Source organism: Megalops cyprinoides, chromosome 13 (genome assembly GCF_013368585.1).
Source record: "Megalops cyprinoides isolate fMegCyp1 chromosome 13, fMegCyp1.pri, whole genome shotgun sequence".
In the NCBI taxonomy this organism is placed as follows: Eukaryota; Metazoa; Chordata; class Actinopteri; order Elopiformes; family Megalopidae; genus Megalops; species Megalops cyprinoides.
In genome coordinates, this window is record NC_050595.1 from 24519257 (window position 1) to 24536195 (window position 16939).

The following is a 16939-nucleotide window of genomic DNA, read 5'->3' on the forward strand; positions in this document are numbered from 1 at the left end:
GCCAATTTCCTTTTGACTACAGTCATATTGGCTGATCCAGATTATTGTCAGACAAAATATCTCCAGTGGCGAGACTGACCATATGATTGGTCTTAATTTTATTGCCTTGTCAGCCAGACAGTTTCTTGGAATGTAAAAATAGACTGCCTGCATCATTCTTTAACGCGGCAAATGTGGGTCCAAGCACAGACTGCTTAAATAATATCCTTCCAACAGTTGTCCGGAATGATCTGCTTTTTCCATAGTAATAATTAATAGGGCATTGTGATCAACCTAAGCATCATTACATTCTATGCCATCAACTCAAGTAATGAATTAAGATGACAATTTAAAACATTTTGGTGTATTAAAATGAAATAGTCCCTGGCTTCTAAAGTATATTGACAATTTTGATCTAGGACAATAATTCCACAGTGTTTTGTCATAAGCACGGATTCGTTCAGAAAGAAACAAAAGGAAACGTCACCATTCACCATTGACAAATGATGGATCGATGGGACTTATAGTACATGTATGACCGCATAATTTAGAGCATTTAGTTTGCGGTGTTTTGGGAGAACTGAATCTTTAGGAAAGTAAATAGGCTGAAAAATGGGCAAGAGTGCGTCACCTTCACGTGACGAATTTTGGAGTCAAACAGAGGCGCGTTGCAGGTTATTGGGAAACTTTGAGCAGTTGTAGCGACATTTTCGCAGAATCACTGCATTTTCCGTGTTTGCTTTTATCTGATCTAAATCTTTGTCACTGTAGATATATATCATCAATTTGGAGCGTCATTTTGTTAAATCAACATGTACATTTTATCTGCACTTTTTGCCACTGTGGTTATTTTGCCACTAGTTTTGAAACTGTTTTTTCCCTACTTTTGGAAAGATTGCCTCTATCTTGTGGATTTGATAAGCATCCTGGTTACATTTGCGAAGCGTCGAAGAAGAAAGCCCTTGTTCTTTGTTTTGGATAGATTTTTGGAGCAGACAACGACACATCCCGATAGACCGTTCATTGTGTTTGAAAACAAAGTGTTTACTTATCGGGATACGGACCAACAGAGCAACAAAGTCGCCAGGGCTTTACGCACGCACGCGAATTTAAAAGAAGGGGACGCGGTGGCGCTGTACATGGGGAACGAAGCTGCGTTCATTTTTACCTGGCTTGCGTTGGCAAAATTGGGCTGCCCCGCAGCTCTCCTGAATCACAACGTAAGATCCAAATCACTTCTGCACTGCTTTAGTTGTTCTGGCGCAAAGGTTTTAATTGCAGCTGCAGGTGAGTAATTGCGTTTATTTATTTACTGGGTGATACATACGCAATAAAAGGAAAGGTTTATAAGTTAATGTTTAACACAAGATCAAAAGAGACAGGATTATATCCGTCCCATCCTCACATCAGACACTGTGGATTGTTCAGAATAAGCGCATTCTTGAATTTTATCTCAGAAAAAGACATGTTTGTTCAAGCCTCGTGGTGTAATGCTTTCTTTCTCTAACCCTTAGAATCGCATATTTTGAGCTGTTTCATCTTGCCTGGCTCCAAGTAATCAATACTGATTTTTTTTTTTTTCGAAATGCCGGTGCACTTTGCTCTCCCGGCTCAACAGCGTCAGTTCAAGCCAACACACTAATCTACATTGACGTGTCTGTGCATGATGTTCCCATTCATTTGGAAATGGAATGCATTTTTTGAATATTCAGGAGAAACGACTGCCTCATTACCTTGCCTGTGCTACATATTTGTAATGAGACATCATGCTGAATTTGACAGGAAAATCACAGTGCCTTCAATGACAGTATAGGCACCTGTGTTTCTCACTGCACCTCGGCTCTTTCTGGTTTGTACCTCACCCAGAGCTGAAGGATGCAGTTGGGGACGTTCTACCCTCTCTCAGAGAGCGGGGAGTGACTGTGTTCATCATGACAAGAATGTGCAACACTCCTGGCATGGACAGCCTGGATGATAAGACAGAGGAGGCCTCTGATGAGCCCATATCACCAGCACTGAGGTCAGGCAGAACCTTCCAGAGCCCTGCATTGTATATCTACACTTCTGGGACAACAGGTACGCTAGGGGTCCAGTGGGGAAATTACCCCTGAGTGGTGTGTCTGTTGCGCTGTATGCAGCATCTGGTTGCATGAAAACAGTGAAATGCGTTTTGTACTAAGAGACTGCTCTTTGTTCCCATGCATGGCTTCGGTGAAGGCATGCCCAAAGCTGCCGTGGTCAATCAGGACCGCCTCCTGGCTGCCATGGCGGTTCTAGCGTCCAATGGAGTCTCTCCAGGAGATGTCATTTACCTCAACCTGCCCCTGTACCACACAGCTGGCTTCCTCATAGGCTTCATTGGGTCCATTGAAACAGGTGCAGTTCCCTTGGCTTCTCACCCCACCTTTTTGTCCACCAACAAGAGTGTGTAGAGTAGTGTACGGCCAACCCTAGAAAGTGCACGCTCAATTTTGGATGATGTTTAGAGTGGGGGAGGACTACTATATTGTAACAGCTGTAGCTTTGCTGTTAACACTGTGTTCCTTTCTTTGACCCTCATTCTCCTGTTTTATCATTCCATGAGCTTTTACCCACAAGCTGTTATATGAACGTGGGGTCCAGGGTCCACTTTTCTGCAAGGAGCTCGATCAGGTTGCATTGTGTCCCCGAGACCTTCTGATCGTGATTATGTGCTTAAATGCATTTCTTCTGAGGAGAGATTAGGCCATAGAAGGTCAGCACTCGTCTCACTTCCTGCTGGTGTTATGTGTCAGCGCACTCTCACCTCCAAAGCTTCAGCAGTATTAGCTTTCCTCCCAGAGTGCAAATGAAAGGGCTCTTTGTGAGCCGAGACCTTTTTTTAACAAGAAAAGCTTCGCGGCAGCGCCCGCCATGGTGAGGGGAAAAAAATGCACACAAACAAAAACAAAACCAAGTGGCCTCTCGTTAGAGATTTCTCTAAGTAGGGCAAAGTTCGTCCCGAATCTCAAATGGCCTGGATGGGCGTTGCTCATAAAATCCCCTCCTGACGTTGCATGTTAATGCAGCTCAACGGCTTTCAAAGTTGATGAAAATCAAAGCAGAAAATCTTTCAGTGATACCGTCTCTGTTGAAAACAGGGCACCAGACCTTATTTCATAAATCATACAAATACAGTATGTCTAAGCGCTGTTGGCCAAAATTGGAAAGTTTATTAAGGGGACATATGCAGTGTAAGTAGATAAAATATTATTGCCTTGTATGTCTTTAATGCATGTTATTATCTTTCACCAGGCTCAACTATCATTCTGCGACGTAAATTCTCAGCCTCTCAGTTCTGGGATGACTGCAGGAAGCACAGCGTGACTGTAATCCAGTACATAGGAGAAGTGATGCGCTATCTCTGCAACACCCCAAAGGTGGCTCTCCCGTTTTACCACAGGGTTTTCTGTCCTGGGAAAGGGTGTGGGTGAAACCTTGCCTGTGAAATGGCGACGTGCCATTTCATTCTGCTTATGATATGCTGTGCAAGGAGAGTGCAGGGCGTCCTGTGAAATGCGTGCAGACGTCCACATAAACCGCACAAGTAAATTCCATCTATTGATAGCGATCGGTTCATCGTGGCTGATTAATAAAGCAACAGTGTGGGTTGATACGGTTGCATTGACATTCGAGCACTGGGCACCCTGTCTAAAAATGCCAAATGCTTTTAGCAGGGCTCCTGGCAGCTGCTTTGCCTGAAGTTCATGCACTTACTGTCTCTCTCTGGCCTCAGTTAGCCCAGACTCATTTGCATGAATTGACAGCCCAAGTGGCGCTGCCAGGTGACTGGACAGCTGTCATTGCTCCTTTTCGGTGCGCCTGCGCACATTGTGTCATCCAAGATGACTTCCAAATCTGTCCAGGTGAAACAGCTGGTTTCCAAAAATAGAAGTAATCATTAAGCTTCCTGATGCCTTTTTTTTCCCCCGAATGACCTCAGTATTAGTGTCACACGTCACCAGTTGAAAAAAATGTTTTACCTTGAATGAAAACTGCAATGCTTCCGTTTGCATTTGAAGTAACTGAAATTTCCTGACTGTCATTAACGTTATAGTTGAATCATTTGAAATTGGCTTTATTTGAATACATTTAACAGAGTAACTAGGTTTTTCAAGCAAATGCAAGAAAAAAGGAAAATATGTCTTGCATATCTACATACTGTACCACCTCATACATGGCAATATGTGAAACAGATTTCTTACTCCAAATTTTATGACTGTAATATTTTTGGAGTCTGTGGGGCAGGGCTTGAGCAATGTAAACACTCTTTCTTTGGCAATTGAAACTGTATCTACGTGTATCACGAGGCATCATATCTCTGATGGTCATGTGAGTGACCCTTGGCCAAAGAAAGTTGAGTTTAGTGGCCCAGATCTGTTCTCCTCTCGGAATAGCCAGTGGCCTTTACTTGGAAATACCATCTACAGTGAGCGTGAAACCATATATCCAAATGTTGTGGAATGCTGGAGTGTCTTGCAGGTCACACTTTCGTAGGGTTTCATTTATAAATTTCAAACGTCATATCCCCGGTGCAAATGCGATTGGTGTCACAGATTTACCATGTTATGTTTGATTCCTGCTGCAGTTGCTGTGCAATTGTATGGACTTATGCACAGGCTTAAAGCCTCTTTTTCCTCTTTCTCTGATTAGTGCTTGCTGCATAGCCATAGACCCTAAGCTATACCCACTATGGACAGCTAATATGCTTTTTTCTCATGTCAGTAACTTTTGAGAACAAACACTCATTAATCCCACATTCGACACACACATTGGCACGTACATGTGTGTAAACTGCTGGTTACAGCTCAGGATCCTTGGCTATGCCAGAATTCTATTGTAAATTTAGTTTTTGCATAAATTTTATCAGCTTTTACAAACTTGACTTATGGCTGGTACCTTTCTGTAACATTGCATCTTGATACATCCTTGCACCATTCACCAGCTGCTCAGCTTGAAGGCCTTGCAGTTGCCTGAAACCTCTATACATTTTTTCCCCAAATAGAGAGAGAATGATAAGGACCACAAAGTGAGGCTTGCCATTGGCAATGGTCTCAGAGCAGATATATGGAAAGAGTTTTTGACTCGATTCGGCAATATTGAAATCAGAGAATTCTACGCCTCCACAGAAGGAAATATTGGCTTTGTGAACTATACGGGGAAGATTGGAGCAGTCGGAAGGGTCAACTTTTTACACAGGGTAAGGCTGAATGCCAGACACACTCATATTCATGTAAAATGTAGATTAGACACATTATTTCAGTGAAGACTTTTGACTTGTAATCAGGTTCTTAACTGTGTCCTTTAGAAAGTCTTCCACTATGCGCTGATTAAATATGACACAGAGAGAGATGAGCCAGTCAGAGACTCTAGGGGGCTCTGTATTGAGGTACCTAAAGGTGAGTAAATCAATATTTATGGCTTGAAAAAATGATATGATGGGTAAATGTAACGAAGCACATGACTGAAATGCATTCACTTTTCAAGGAGAAACAGGACTTTTGGTAGCCAGGATAACAAAAGTTGCTCCTTTCATCGGATATGCAAGAAATGCACAGCAAACGGAGAAGAAGATACTTAGGGATGTCTTTCAGAAAGGAGACCTGTACTTCAACAGTGGAGACCTGTTGAGGATCGATCAGGAAAATTTCATCTACTTCCAGGACCGTGTTGGAGACACTTTCAGGTACCTGTCTCAGACAAAGCATCACTTCTCACAAGCTTTAACTGTTTTACCTGATTCAGCTGCATTCAGTTATGTTAAGAGCACAAGGTTTTCTAGAGTGATCCAAAAAGAAATGTTGATTAACCACAGTTCAACTTTGCAGATGATATTTTTTAACAGATAATCGCGTGCATCATCCCATGGACTTCAGCTCACAGTCAAATATCACCAGCTCTGAATATCTGTGCTCTGTTCTCACCCACAGGTGGAAAGGGGAGAATGTCGCCACAACTGAAGTGTCAGACATCCTCACAATGATGGACTTTATTGAGGAAGCAAATGTTTATGGTGTTCATGTGCCAGGTAAAAGAAATCCTTTTTTTGACTCATTTTTAGCTGCTAACGAAATCACCATCGCAATGTCCTTACTGGTAAAGGACAATATCACTATTTTTGCAGAATATAAAACTGAACCTCATGGTTGTTGTTCTAATGCTACTCTGATATTTTCTTCCAAGGTCATGAAGGGAGGATAGGAATGGCTGCTGTAACACTGAAAGAAGGCAAAGAGTTTGACTGCGCCAGCACATACAGCCATGTTGCCAGCTACCTGCCATCTTATGCCTGGCCACGTTTCATAAGGATTCAGGTAAACCTTTAATTGTGAATCTTTTTGATAAATATGTAACATGATTAATTATATACTGAGTGTATTTTAAATAGAATTTTATGAACACATGAATACAGGATGATGTTGCAGCCAAAATGATTTTTTGGTGCATGATAAGGAGGCCACCCAGTGGACAATAAGATCATAGCAGTTATAATTTCAAGTAAAGAACCATAATAACTTTGATGTTGGCCCAGTGACCCCTTTTCTCTAATAACCTGATTCATTCCCATTTCAGAATTCATTAGAGGTAACAGCAACATTCAAACAGATGAAAAGAAAATTAGTAGAAGAGGGCTTTAACCCGGCTGTGATCCAGGATGCTGTTTATATTCTCAGTGAAAAAGAAAGGAGATATGTGCCAATGTTGCAAGAAACATACAATTCAATTGTGTCACAAAAAATGAAGCTATGAAACAATGATCATTTTCAAATATTATTGTTTAAAGCATGAATCTCTTAGTGTGAATACAGAGATATTTTATATGGAATTACATGCTTGTAATGAAATCAGTTTGTAGAATGATTGTTTATTTTTAGATGTGTCCGTTTTTACAATGAATTACCAGAATGTAGTTTCTTTCAGGGACATGGAGTTTTTTATTATTTGCCATACAGAACAAAACTTTTAATGTTCAGTTTTTAAATTACAATCACAAAGATTGAGATAAATAATAAATATTATGGCAATAATTTTAATAATTTGTTACAAACAAAATGAAGCAATTTGAAGTATTAAAGTAAATTAATGACATTTCCTAAAATTTTGTTACAGTTAGCTACAAACTATAGAGGTGTCGTTAAGAAAGTAAGAACAGGACTCTTATTTTGAAGTAGTATAAGAGTTTGAACTTAAATTACATACAGGTTGTTCCCACCTACAGTGCAGTGAGTGGTGCTCGAAATGTGTCAATCTGTTCTTGAATGTGCAGTACATAATGTATTTTATTTGGTTGGTCTAGGTGCTTTGTGTTTGGTACAGTCAATATTTATTATAAAAATATGGACTATGTGGAACACATGTTTAAAGATGACTGTTTAGTTCTCACTTGAAATAAGGCACCCTGTAAGTTAGCAAAAAAGAAACATTCATATACAATATATCAACTTTCACATGTGCATTCTTGTAACTATCTTATTTTCATGAAAATAATTGATTTGCTCTGAGCATATGTAAGTATTTTGCCATGTGAAGAAGAACACTTTTCTGTACTTTTTTCTGAAAAAGAGTAGAGCCTGTTTATTTCTAGCCCTAAACCCTAACCCTAAATTACAGTTGTACAAAGGGAACAACTTAATAAACATTCTCATACATTTATTAATGTCAGAAGTTTGTGCAAAAAAAATAACAAAAATAAAGGATTTTTGTAATATGGAAGTTGTAAAAATTTCATTTTCAAAAGTGTTCCTCTGTGTGTGTGTGTGTGTGTGTGTGTGTGTGTGTGTGTGTGTGTGTGTGTTGGGGAGTGGGATGGTTGATGTATTATTTTACTAAAGTCCCACTTTGTTTCACCACCTCTTGGGAGTACAAGAATTTTTCCAAATGACAAAATCTGCTGAGTCTAATATTGTATCACTCTGTATTTTATCCACCGTGGGAATCAAAACTAGAGGCCCATTTTGACCTTGTTAAACTGGACTGTTTCCAGTGGCATTACTGAAATTCATTGAAACACAGCTTCTTCACTGTTGCACTAATCACAGTGCCGTTTTACACACAATTGCACTAATTATACTGTCACTCTGCACTTAGCCACGGAGCAACTGCCATGTTGTCATCTGTGTCCCTCACATTTGACCCAGCCGTTCATTTGGTTTCCTCATCCTCAATGTGTAGCCGCTGGTTCACCCTGAAAATAATTTTTGTGTACTCACACTGTATGTGTACACATTTACACACTTTAACCTGAATGTCTCATTAAACATGAAAATTCAAAGAAAAGAAAAATATAGTAAAAGTATGCACCAACACTCGTTATTGCTAGGTGCTTAATATGCCTACCCTGTTACCTCATTTTAAAAATTCATTTTAAAAAGCATTTTAAATTAATGTATACGAGTAGTTTAAGCGCTACGTGTTTTTCCAGCCACGGTTGGTTGATTGGTTTCAAATCATGGTGAAGCAACTTTGTAACGTAATTTCAGTAACAAACATTAATACACTTTATACACTATCCTGCAGCTTTCTGTCAGGTTTGGAACAGATGTAAGTCCTAAGGGGAAAGGCCCAGCTCAGACACATGATGGCCGTGAGAGCGTATGTGACTTTATGTCTTTTGGAGGCCTTGAGAGAACAGGCCTTCACTGGCAGAGATGCACAGTGACAAACAAACAGGCTTATGCCTTCGTAATCTGTTTTATTGTTTCATTCTGTACGGAGATTCAGAAACGTGTAAACCATAAGCCCTGAATTAATATTTACAGTGGAAAGTGGCAAAACAAACATTTAATTTTTTCCATTCTATAAGTCTGAATTGCAATATCAGGTCAAAATCCTTACTGCATTGCTTCTCCTGCTGTGGTGTGAAAGTTCTCATAGTTTCTTCAGGTAAATAGAAACATTATTACACTATTGTCATAGGTTGGGCATAGAGCCAATGTATAGTTACTCAGTAGAGTATAAAGTTAATATACATCCAATATGGCTACAAAATGTCACAATGTCTGTGTTATATATGCATAGATTAAGCTCAGATGTAATTAAAGTGAACATTCAATGGTATAAGACAATATATAAGACGGCTATTGTAAGAGTTTCACAAAGAACATAATGTGTAAACAAATGTAAAAAATTAAATTCAAGTTGACCTGAACAGAGATAAATAAATAAATAAATAGAAGAATAATTTTGAACGCAAATTATATATCTGACCACTGAGTCTAATGAAAGGTCTTTGCTTTCATTGTTGTCATGAAATACTGATGTTTCTTTTGAAATAAGAACTTGTGATTTATGCCAATCAGTTCTTCACATACACATTTGAACATAACCAAGTACTCAATATTCCACACTAATCTTCTGCCTCAGAGTTCAAAGAGGCAGTTGAACAGGTGCTGGCAATGCTGAGAGAGCACAATATCTCTTTCTACATCCTCACTAAAGACTGCGACACGCTGGGCATGGAAAACCTCGCTGACAAGATCGAAGAGGCGTCCGACGAAGCACTGTCGCCACACCTTAGGTCAAATGTCACAATGGGAAGCCCAGCATTCTACATCTACACATCTGGCATAACAGATAATGCAGCATATTCAATTCCAAAAGGACTTTTAAAAATTCACTCTGGTGTTACTTCAGGGATGGTCTCTGGGGGTGCTGATACCACTGCAGGTGGTGTTATGAAACAGAAACATCACAATGCTGCTTGATTAAGCTTGAAGCAGTACTGTGAGCAGGAGCACTGTCTGTCTGTATCAGGCTTTGCTTGTTCTCTGAAATGACAGAAAAATGCTGGAGGATTTAACATGAGCATACTCTCACTCAGGGCTTTCCAAAGCTGCTATGGTGCCTCAGCAGAAGGTTTGGGGAACACTTTCCTGCTAGCGTTTGGAGGAGTCACCTCTACAGATGTGAGCTACATCAGTGGAGATGCAAGATTGCTGTGGATTTTATTATATGGGCTAACAATATGAAATTCAGTTTTTGAACTTCTGAAAAATATTAGGATATGATTGTAGTTAACCAATACATGCAGATTTTGGGAAACATGCTGGCTAGTCTGGAATTATTCAGTTTTCAGTTAAAACTACAGTTAATTCTCTCAGTCAAATACAGGTATATTTTATTCTTCTGATGTACTAAATCCTTATGTTTACAGACCAGCTGCTTCCACATAAAATGTGGACATAACATTCAGTTATAGAATTTTGCATGTGGTGACATGGGTTTGGAGGGTCTGTGCAGCATAGCATCTACACTGTAGCGGTCATCATTCCCCAAAATTCTATAGCCTGAGCTCAGGCCCAGCCGAGTCACCAGCTTCCGATGGCTGGGAGCCCATTACAGCGGAACCAGTTGGCTGTCGTTCCACCATGTTTAGGGGAGGGTAGGGCGGCCAGCGATGGTCTGTCTTGTTGCACACCAGTGCCCCTGCTGGTCAGTCAGGCACTCACAGTCTGCCGATACACAGCTGCACAGGAATTGTCATCTTCCGACACAGTTTGTGGACTGTGGAAGCTACTACTGACATCATGTGTTTGAGTGGAGAGCAAGTGTTTGTGCTCTCAGATTATTAGTGGTGGTCGCAGAGATGAGCAGCAGTCTAATGACATATTTTGGAATTCCAAATTGTTATAATAATATGACTTCAAAATAATGACTAATGGTTCTTCATTTTCAGGTATAACAGTCCTTTTGAGGCGGAAATTTTCAGTCTCTCAGTTCTGGGAGGACTGCAGGAAACACAACGTCACAGTGATTCTGTACATTGGGGAGCTAATGCACTATCTCTGCAACAGTCCAAAGGTTTTGTATCATTTTGAGTGGTAACTACACTGTAATCGGGTAACTGATAGTGTAATCTTGAAGCATTGCATGAGCGCAATTTGTTATGAAGGCTTTCTGTGTGTATGTGTGTGTATGTGAATTTTAAAGAATATAAGTATACAGAATTACACTAGTTTGCTCAGGATTGGAGGTGTCAAAATTATGTATATAGAGATGTATGGTCAAATGAATTGCATTTTGTATTTTTTAAAAGATAAATATATATGAATAATATGTAGGATTTGAACCGACCCAAATTCACCAGATAAGACCAAAGAAAATTGTGTTGCTCTTTGAGAGTCTGACACTCAAACTCTATTACCACTCTAAAAATATACTATCTTATATTGCATTTTTATAAGTTGATTTTTTCCACCTTCCTCAAATTGTTGGTGTGTTTTTGCTTTGTTTTTTTTCTGCACAGACAGAGAATGACCGAAACCACAAAGTAAGACTAGCGATCGGCAATGGCATCAGAGCCAATGTCTGGAGGGAGTTTGTGAATCGATTCGGTAACATTGGCATTAAAGAGCTGTATGCGGCTACAGAGGGAAACATGAGTTTCATGAACTATGTAGGGAAGATCGGAGCAGTTGGACGAGTCAATTTCTATCACAGGGTGAGACTGCACACCGCTCATGAAACATTGTATAATGAAAATGGCTTGCCTTTATTGCTCTTCACTAACCTGGTTTAAATGCTGTCCTTTAGAGAGTTTTCCCCTATGCACTGATTAAATACGATGTAGAAAGAGATGAACCAATAAGGGACTCCAGGGGTCTGTGTATTGAAGTTCCTAATGGTGAGTTCATCTTTATATTTAAATCTAACATTTTAGGTTCAGTCCCATCTACACTTTATATAAAACTGAAGGGTGTAATTGCTAATAATGTTCAAAACTACCCTGAGTAATATGACATGGTTTATTTTTTTCTCAGGTGGAACAGGGCTGTTTATATCAAAGATCAGCAATCAGAGAAGAAGCTACTGAGGAATGTCTTTCAGAAAGGAGACCTGTACTTCAACAGCGGAGACCTGCTGAGGATCGATCAGGAAAATGTCATCTACGTCCAGGACCATGTTGGAGACACTTTTCGGTACCTGTCTCAGACATAGCATCAACACTCTCACAACCTTTAAGTTTTTATCTCATTCAGCTGCGTTCACTAGTGTTAAAACCACAATGTTTTCTAGAGTGATCCAAAAAAAAATGTTGATTAGCCACAATTCAACAGACAGCATTCGTTAATAGACAATCACATACATCATCCCATGGACTCCAGCTCACAGTCAAATATCACCAGCTCTGAATATCTGTGCTCTGTTATCACCCACAGGTGGAAAGGGGAGAATGTCGCCACAACTGAAGTGTCAGACACCCTCACAATGATGGACTTTATTGAGGAAGCAAATGTGTATGGTGTTCATGTGTGTTACGTCCTGGGACGTAGACTAGGCTACTGTTTGTGTGTCTGCTCCTGCTCCCGTGCTGTTCCGCCCCCCGTTTTCTTTTTTTTTTCCCTGCAGATTGGCGCCCCACTGTGATTGGGTGAGGAACGAGCGGGAAGATTTAAAAGGAGGAAACCTCAGGATGGAGAGATGGCTTCCCCTCACATAGAGTCTACTCGTGGATGCGCGTTTGTGTGCGTGCGCTCTCTGTTTTTGTGTATATTTGTAAAATAATGTAAATACGTTGTGTTACCATTTCGTGGTTTAGCCAGGGGTAGTAGGGGGTGGGTGCCGTTTTCTGTTGTTGATTTTTTTTTTCTTTTTCTCCTGTTTTCGAATAGTTAGGGAGTCAGGGAAGAGATTGTATTTTGTTTTTGCCTTAATAAAAAAAGTGTTCTGGACTGGAGACAAGAAAGCGGGTGTCCACACATTTTATTTTATGTTGCACCTCACCCTAGATGGGGTCGTAACAATGTGCCAGGTAAAATAAGTCCTTTTTTTGACTAATTTTCAGCTGCTAACGTCATCACCATCGCAATGTCCTTACTGATAAAGGACAATATCACTATTGTTGCAGAATATCAAGCTGAACCTCATAGTTCTTGTTTTAATACTACTCTGATATTTTCTTCCAAGGTCATGAAGGGAGGATAGGAATGGCTACTGTAACACTGAAAGAAGGCAAAGAGTTTGACTGCACCAGCACATATAGCCATGTTGCCAGCTACCTGCCATCTTATGCCTAACAATTACCGTCCAGTATCCCTCCTGCCATTTGTATCCAAATTCCTGGAGCATGCTGTTCTTAACCAACTGTCTCCCTTTCTCCTCCAGCACAACCTCCTCGATCCCCACCAGTCCGGGTTCAGACCTGGGCACTCGACTGAAGCGGCACTCCTGGCGGTGACAGAGGCCCTCCACACAGCTAGAGCCTCCGTCCTGTCCTCGGTCCTAATACTCCTCGACCTCTCCACTGCGTTTGATACAGTCAACCATCAGCTGCTCATCGCCAAGCTCTCGGAGATTGGCATCTCTGGGACCGCCCTTTCTTGGTTCAGGTCCTACCTGACCGGTGGATCTTCCTGGGTCTACGGGAAAGGCTCCACCTCCACACCCACTCCCCTCACTACAGGTGTCCCCAGGGCTCTGTACTGGGACCCCTCCTCTTCTCCATCTACACCAACTCGCTTGGTTCAGTCATTAACTCACATGGTTTCTCCTATCACTGCTATGCTGATTACACTCAACTAATCTTCTCTTTTCCTCCCTCCACCCCCCAGGTCAATGAAAAGATCACTGCCTGTCTGGCCGACATCTCCAGATGGTCTACGGCACCACAGTAACTTCCTCCACTTCTGTGAAAAGTCTGGGTGTCACCCTCAACAACAGGCTGGACTTCACTGACTACATCTCACAGACAACATGCTCCTGTCGATTCCTCCTCTTCAACATCAGGAGGATTCGCCCTTTTTTGACCACCTACTCCACCCAGCTGCTCGTCCAGGCCACTGTGCTCTCCCGCTTGGACTACTGCAACTCCCTCCTTGCAGGCCTCCCAGCCTGCACCATTCAGCCACTGCAGCTCATCCAAAATGCAGCTGCTAGGCTGATCTACAACCTCCCAAAGTTCTCCCGCGTCACCCCCTTGCTGAGATCGCTCCACTGGCTTCCGATCCCAGGCAGGATCCACTTTAAAACCTTCACTCTCACCTTTTCTGTTGCAAAAAAGACTGCCCCGACCTACCTCCAGGACCTCATCCAAAGTTACGCACCCGCTCGACAACTTCGCTCTGCTACATTCGGATGCCTTGCTCCTCCCACCATCAGAACGAAAGGCCCACGCTCCTCACAATCATTCACAACATCATTTTTCCGTCATCGCCCCCCAATGGTGGAATGAACTCCCCACCCCCCAAGAACAACCCCTTCAATCAAACCCTTCAGACGTGGTCTGAGGACACACCTCTTCAGACTCTACCTGGACTGACACCCTTGCCATTTTGACCCTGTAGATCTAAGATTCTTGACATGTACTTGTAGCTCAATCCCTTACCTTGTATTCGTAGCATGTTTTTGCCTAGGTAGCATAGCGGTACTTTATTGTCCCAATGATTGTATTTGATATATGCACCCCTAGATCAGATTAGCTCTGTCTTGCTACACTGACCTTGTGCTCAGCTTCAGCACTGTCTGCATTGTATGACCTTAACACATCTTGCCCTTGTGCCTGTGCCTGTTTGCCTACTATATGCACTTTTGTATGTCGCTTTGGATAAAAGCGTCTGCTAAATGAATAAATGTAAATGTAAATGCCTGGCCATGTTTCATAAGGATTCAGATAAACCTTTAATTGTGAATCTTTTTGATAAATATGTAACATGATTATTATATTATAATTATATACTAAGTTTTTATTGTAATTAGAATTTTATGAACACATGAATACAGGGTAATGTTGCAGACAAAATGATTTTTTGGTGCATGATAAGGAGGCCACCCAGTGGACAATAAGATCATAGCAGTTATAATTTCAAGTACAGAACTAAAATAACTCTGATGTTGCCCCAATGACCCCTTTTTTCTCTAATAACCTGATTCATCCCCATTTCAGAATTCATTAGAGGTAACAGCAACATTCAAACAGATGAAAAGAAAGTTAGTAGAAGAGGGCTTCAACCCGGCTGTGATCCACAATGCTGTTTATATTTTCAGTTAAAAAGAAAGAAGATACGTGCCAATGTTGCAAGAAACATACAATTCAATTGTGTCACAAAAAATGAAGCTATGAAACAATGATCCTTTTCAAATATTAATGTTTAAAGTATGATTCCCTTAGTGTGAATATAGAGATATTCTTAGATGAAATTACATATTTGTAATGAAATCAGGTTGTGGACTGTAGAATCCAGTTTGTAGAAACCATTTCTAGACTTGTCCATTTTTACAGTGATTTAATTTAATTTAATTTCCTTCAGGGACATGGTTTTTTTTTTTTATTAACCATACAAAACAAAGCTTTTAATGTTCAGTTTTTCATATTGCCAATCACAAAAATAAATAATTATTCTGACAAACCCTTATTACTACGTTACAAAGAGAATGAGGATAGTTGTAAGCATTAAAGTAAATTAGATGTTATATGAAATATGTGCAAACTATACGTAATCAATACAGTGGAAAGTAACACAAAACAAAACAAAAAAACATTTAATTGTTACCATTCTAATAGTCTCTTTAACCCATTCTGTTCTTTATTTTTATCATTATTATTAGGGGGCCAAATACCTACAGTACACAGTATGCAGTATACACCTTATTATAAGTGTTAGTGTTCTTCTAACAAGCAGGTTATGCACAGTGGAGTCACTTCATTTGGCACATTTATTCACCTCCTCATGAACATTTGTCATGTTTTCACCTTTGCTGTCTGCATATTAGGTTGTTGAAGATTAACTCGTGTGGAGGCTTTGGGTTGGTTCAGGAAAGTAAAGCTTTATTCCTGTACTCCAAAGGAGAGTCAACACATACACAAGCATAGAACCTGTCAACTCTGTCCTGCACAGAGGTCAGACAGAATATATAGACCAGTTGCTTACATTGACACTGGTGCGCCTCGCTCAGCTTCCTCTTATTAGTTTCTGCAGAGAGATGACCTTATCAAGTCTTGTATGGCAGTTAAGTAGATGTCATCCCGTGCAGGGGAGGCAGCTTGCAGTTTCAGCTTTTCATACTTCTTCTTATATACTAATTAGCATACAACACATACACCATGGCCCAGCATCCTCTACTGATGTTTGCATTTTGTACAGTTCGGTCTAAGCTCATCCTCTTACAACATCAGATCATTCTAAACTCACCTGCTTACACTTCTGCTATTCAAAATATCAATTTATTCTTAGGTCACCCTTCTGCTAGTCATAATACCAGTTAATTTTTCAGTCATCCTCTTACAATGTCATTTCATATAATTTTACCTCCACACAGGTTTTCTTAAACAACAAGCATTTAACAAAGATACATAAACAGATGCAAAAAATCTCCTCCCTGACCGCCAGGGTAATATGCACAAAACTCGCCACACGCAGTGTATGCTTTCAGGGTTTTCCCTACCATAGAAAGGCTTAGGCGCTGCACCTAAGTGTTTTTGTGGAGCGCCTTAAGCCTAATGAATGTAAAAAGCCATTTAGTCAACATATCAGAACGAATGTTAAAACAACGGTGAGAGTTTACTCCACCAATGAATATTGGTGATACAGTTTAACAGTCATGTGATGAAATAAATGTCACATTGGTGGGTAATGTAAATTAGCACATCATTCTCAGGGTTGTGACATGTCCAAAAACATTTCAACACATAATATGCTGTGCAAAACCCTGAACAATTTTCTTTCAAACCATGAGCGTGACTGTTGTGACCTTAAATTCTGAAGAAAAAGTGTCCATATCAAATTGACAAAAAAATGAAATGTTATTCTACGTATTTAATTTGCCAAGGTCAGACAAGCTCTGCAAAATCTCAGATTTATCCAGGAGAAACAAGACTAATTGTTAAAAATCCATTTCAGTTATATAGCAAGTTCAGCGATATACACCTGACAGTATTACTACATATTTAAATGTGAGCGCTTGGAACCTGATTTGGCTGAAAGCCCTGGGTTGTGCTAGAGGGAAG

At 40.5% G+C, this 16939-nt stretch overlaps 1 protein-coding gene and 1 pseudogene across 1 annotated transcript; both read left to right on the plus strand.

The window, feature by feature from the left end:
* The first annotated feature begins 752 nt into the window (after positions 1-752).
* LOC118787686 (very long-chain acyl-CoA synthetase-like) lies at positions 753-6766 on the plus strand. The gene is made up of 10 exons (XM_036543291.1): positions 753-1266; positions 1846-2055; positions 2197-2355; positions 3253-3377; positions 5003-5197; positions 5306-5396; positions 5485-5683; positions 5928-6025; positions 6181-6311; positions 6571-6766. The coding sequence occupies exons 1-10, from the start codon at positions 792-794 to the stop codon at positions 6745-6747; spliced, it is 1860 nt and encodes a 619-aa protein (XP_036399184.1). The 5' UTR covers positions 753-791; the 3' UTR covers positions 6748-6766.
* Positions 6767-8575: 1809 nt separating this feature from the next.
* LOC118788360 lies at positions 8576-14983 on the plus strand (annotated as a pseudogene).
* Positions 14984-16939: the final 1956 nt, after the last annotated feature.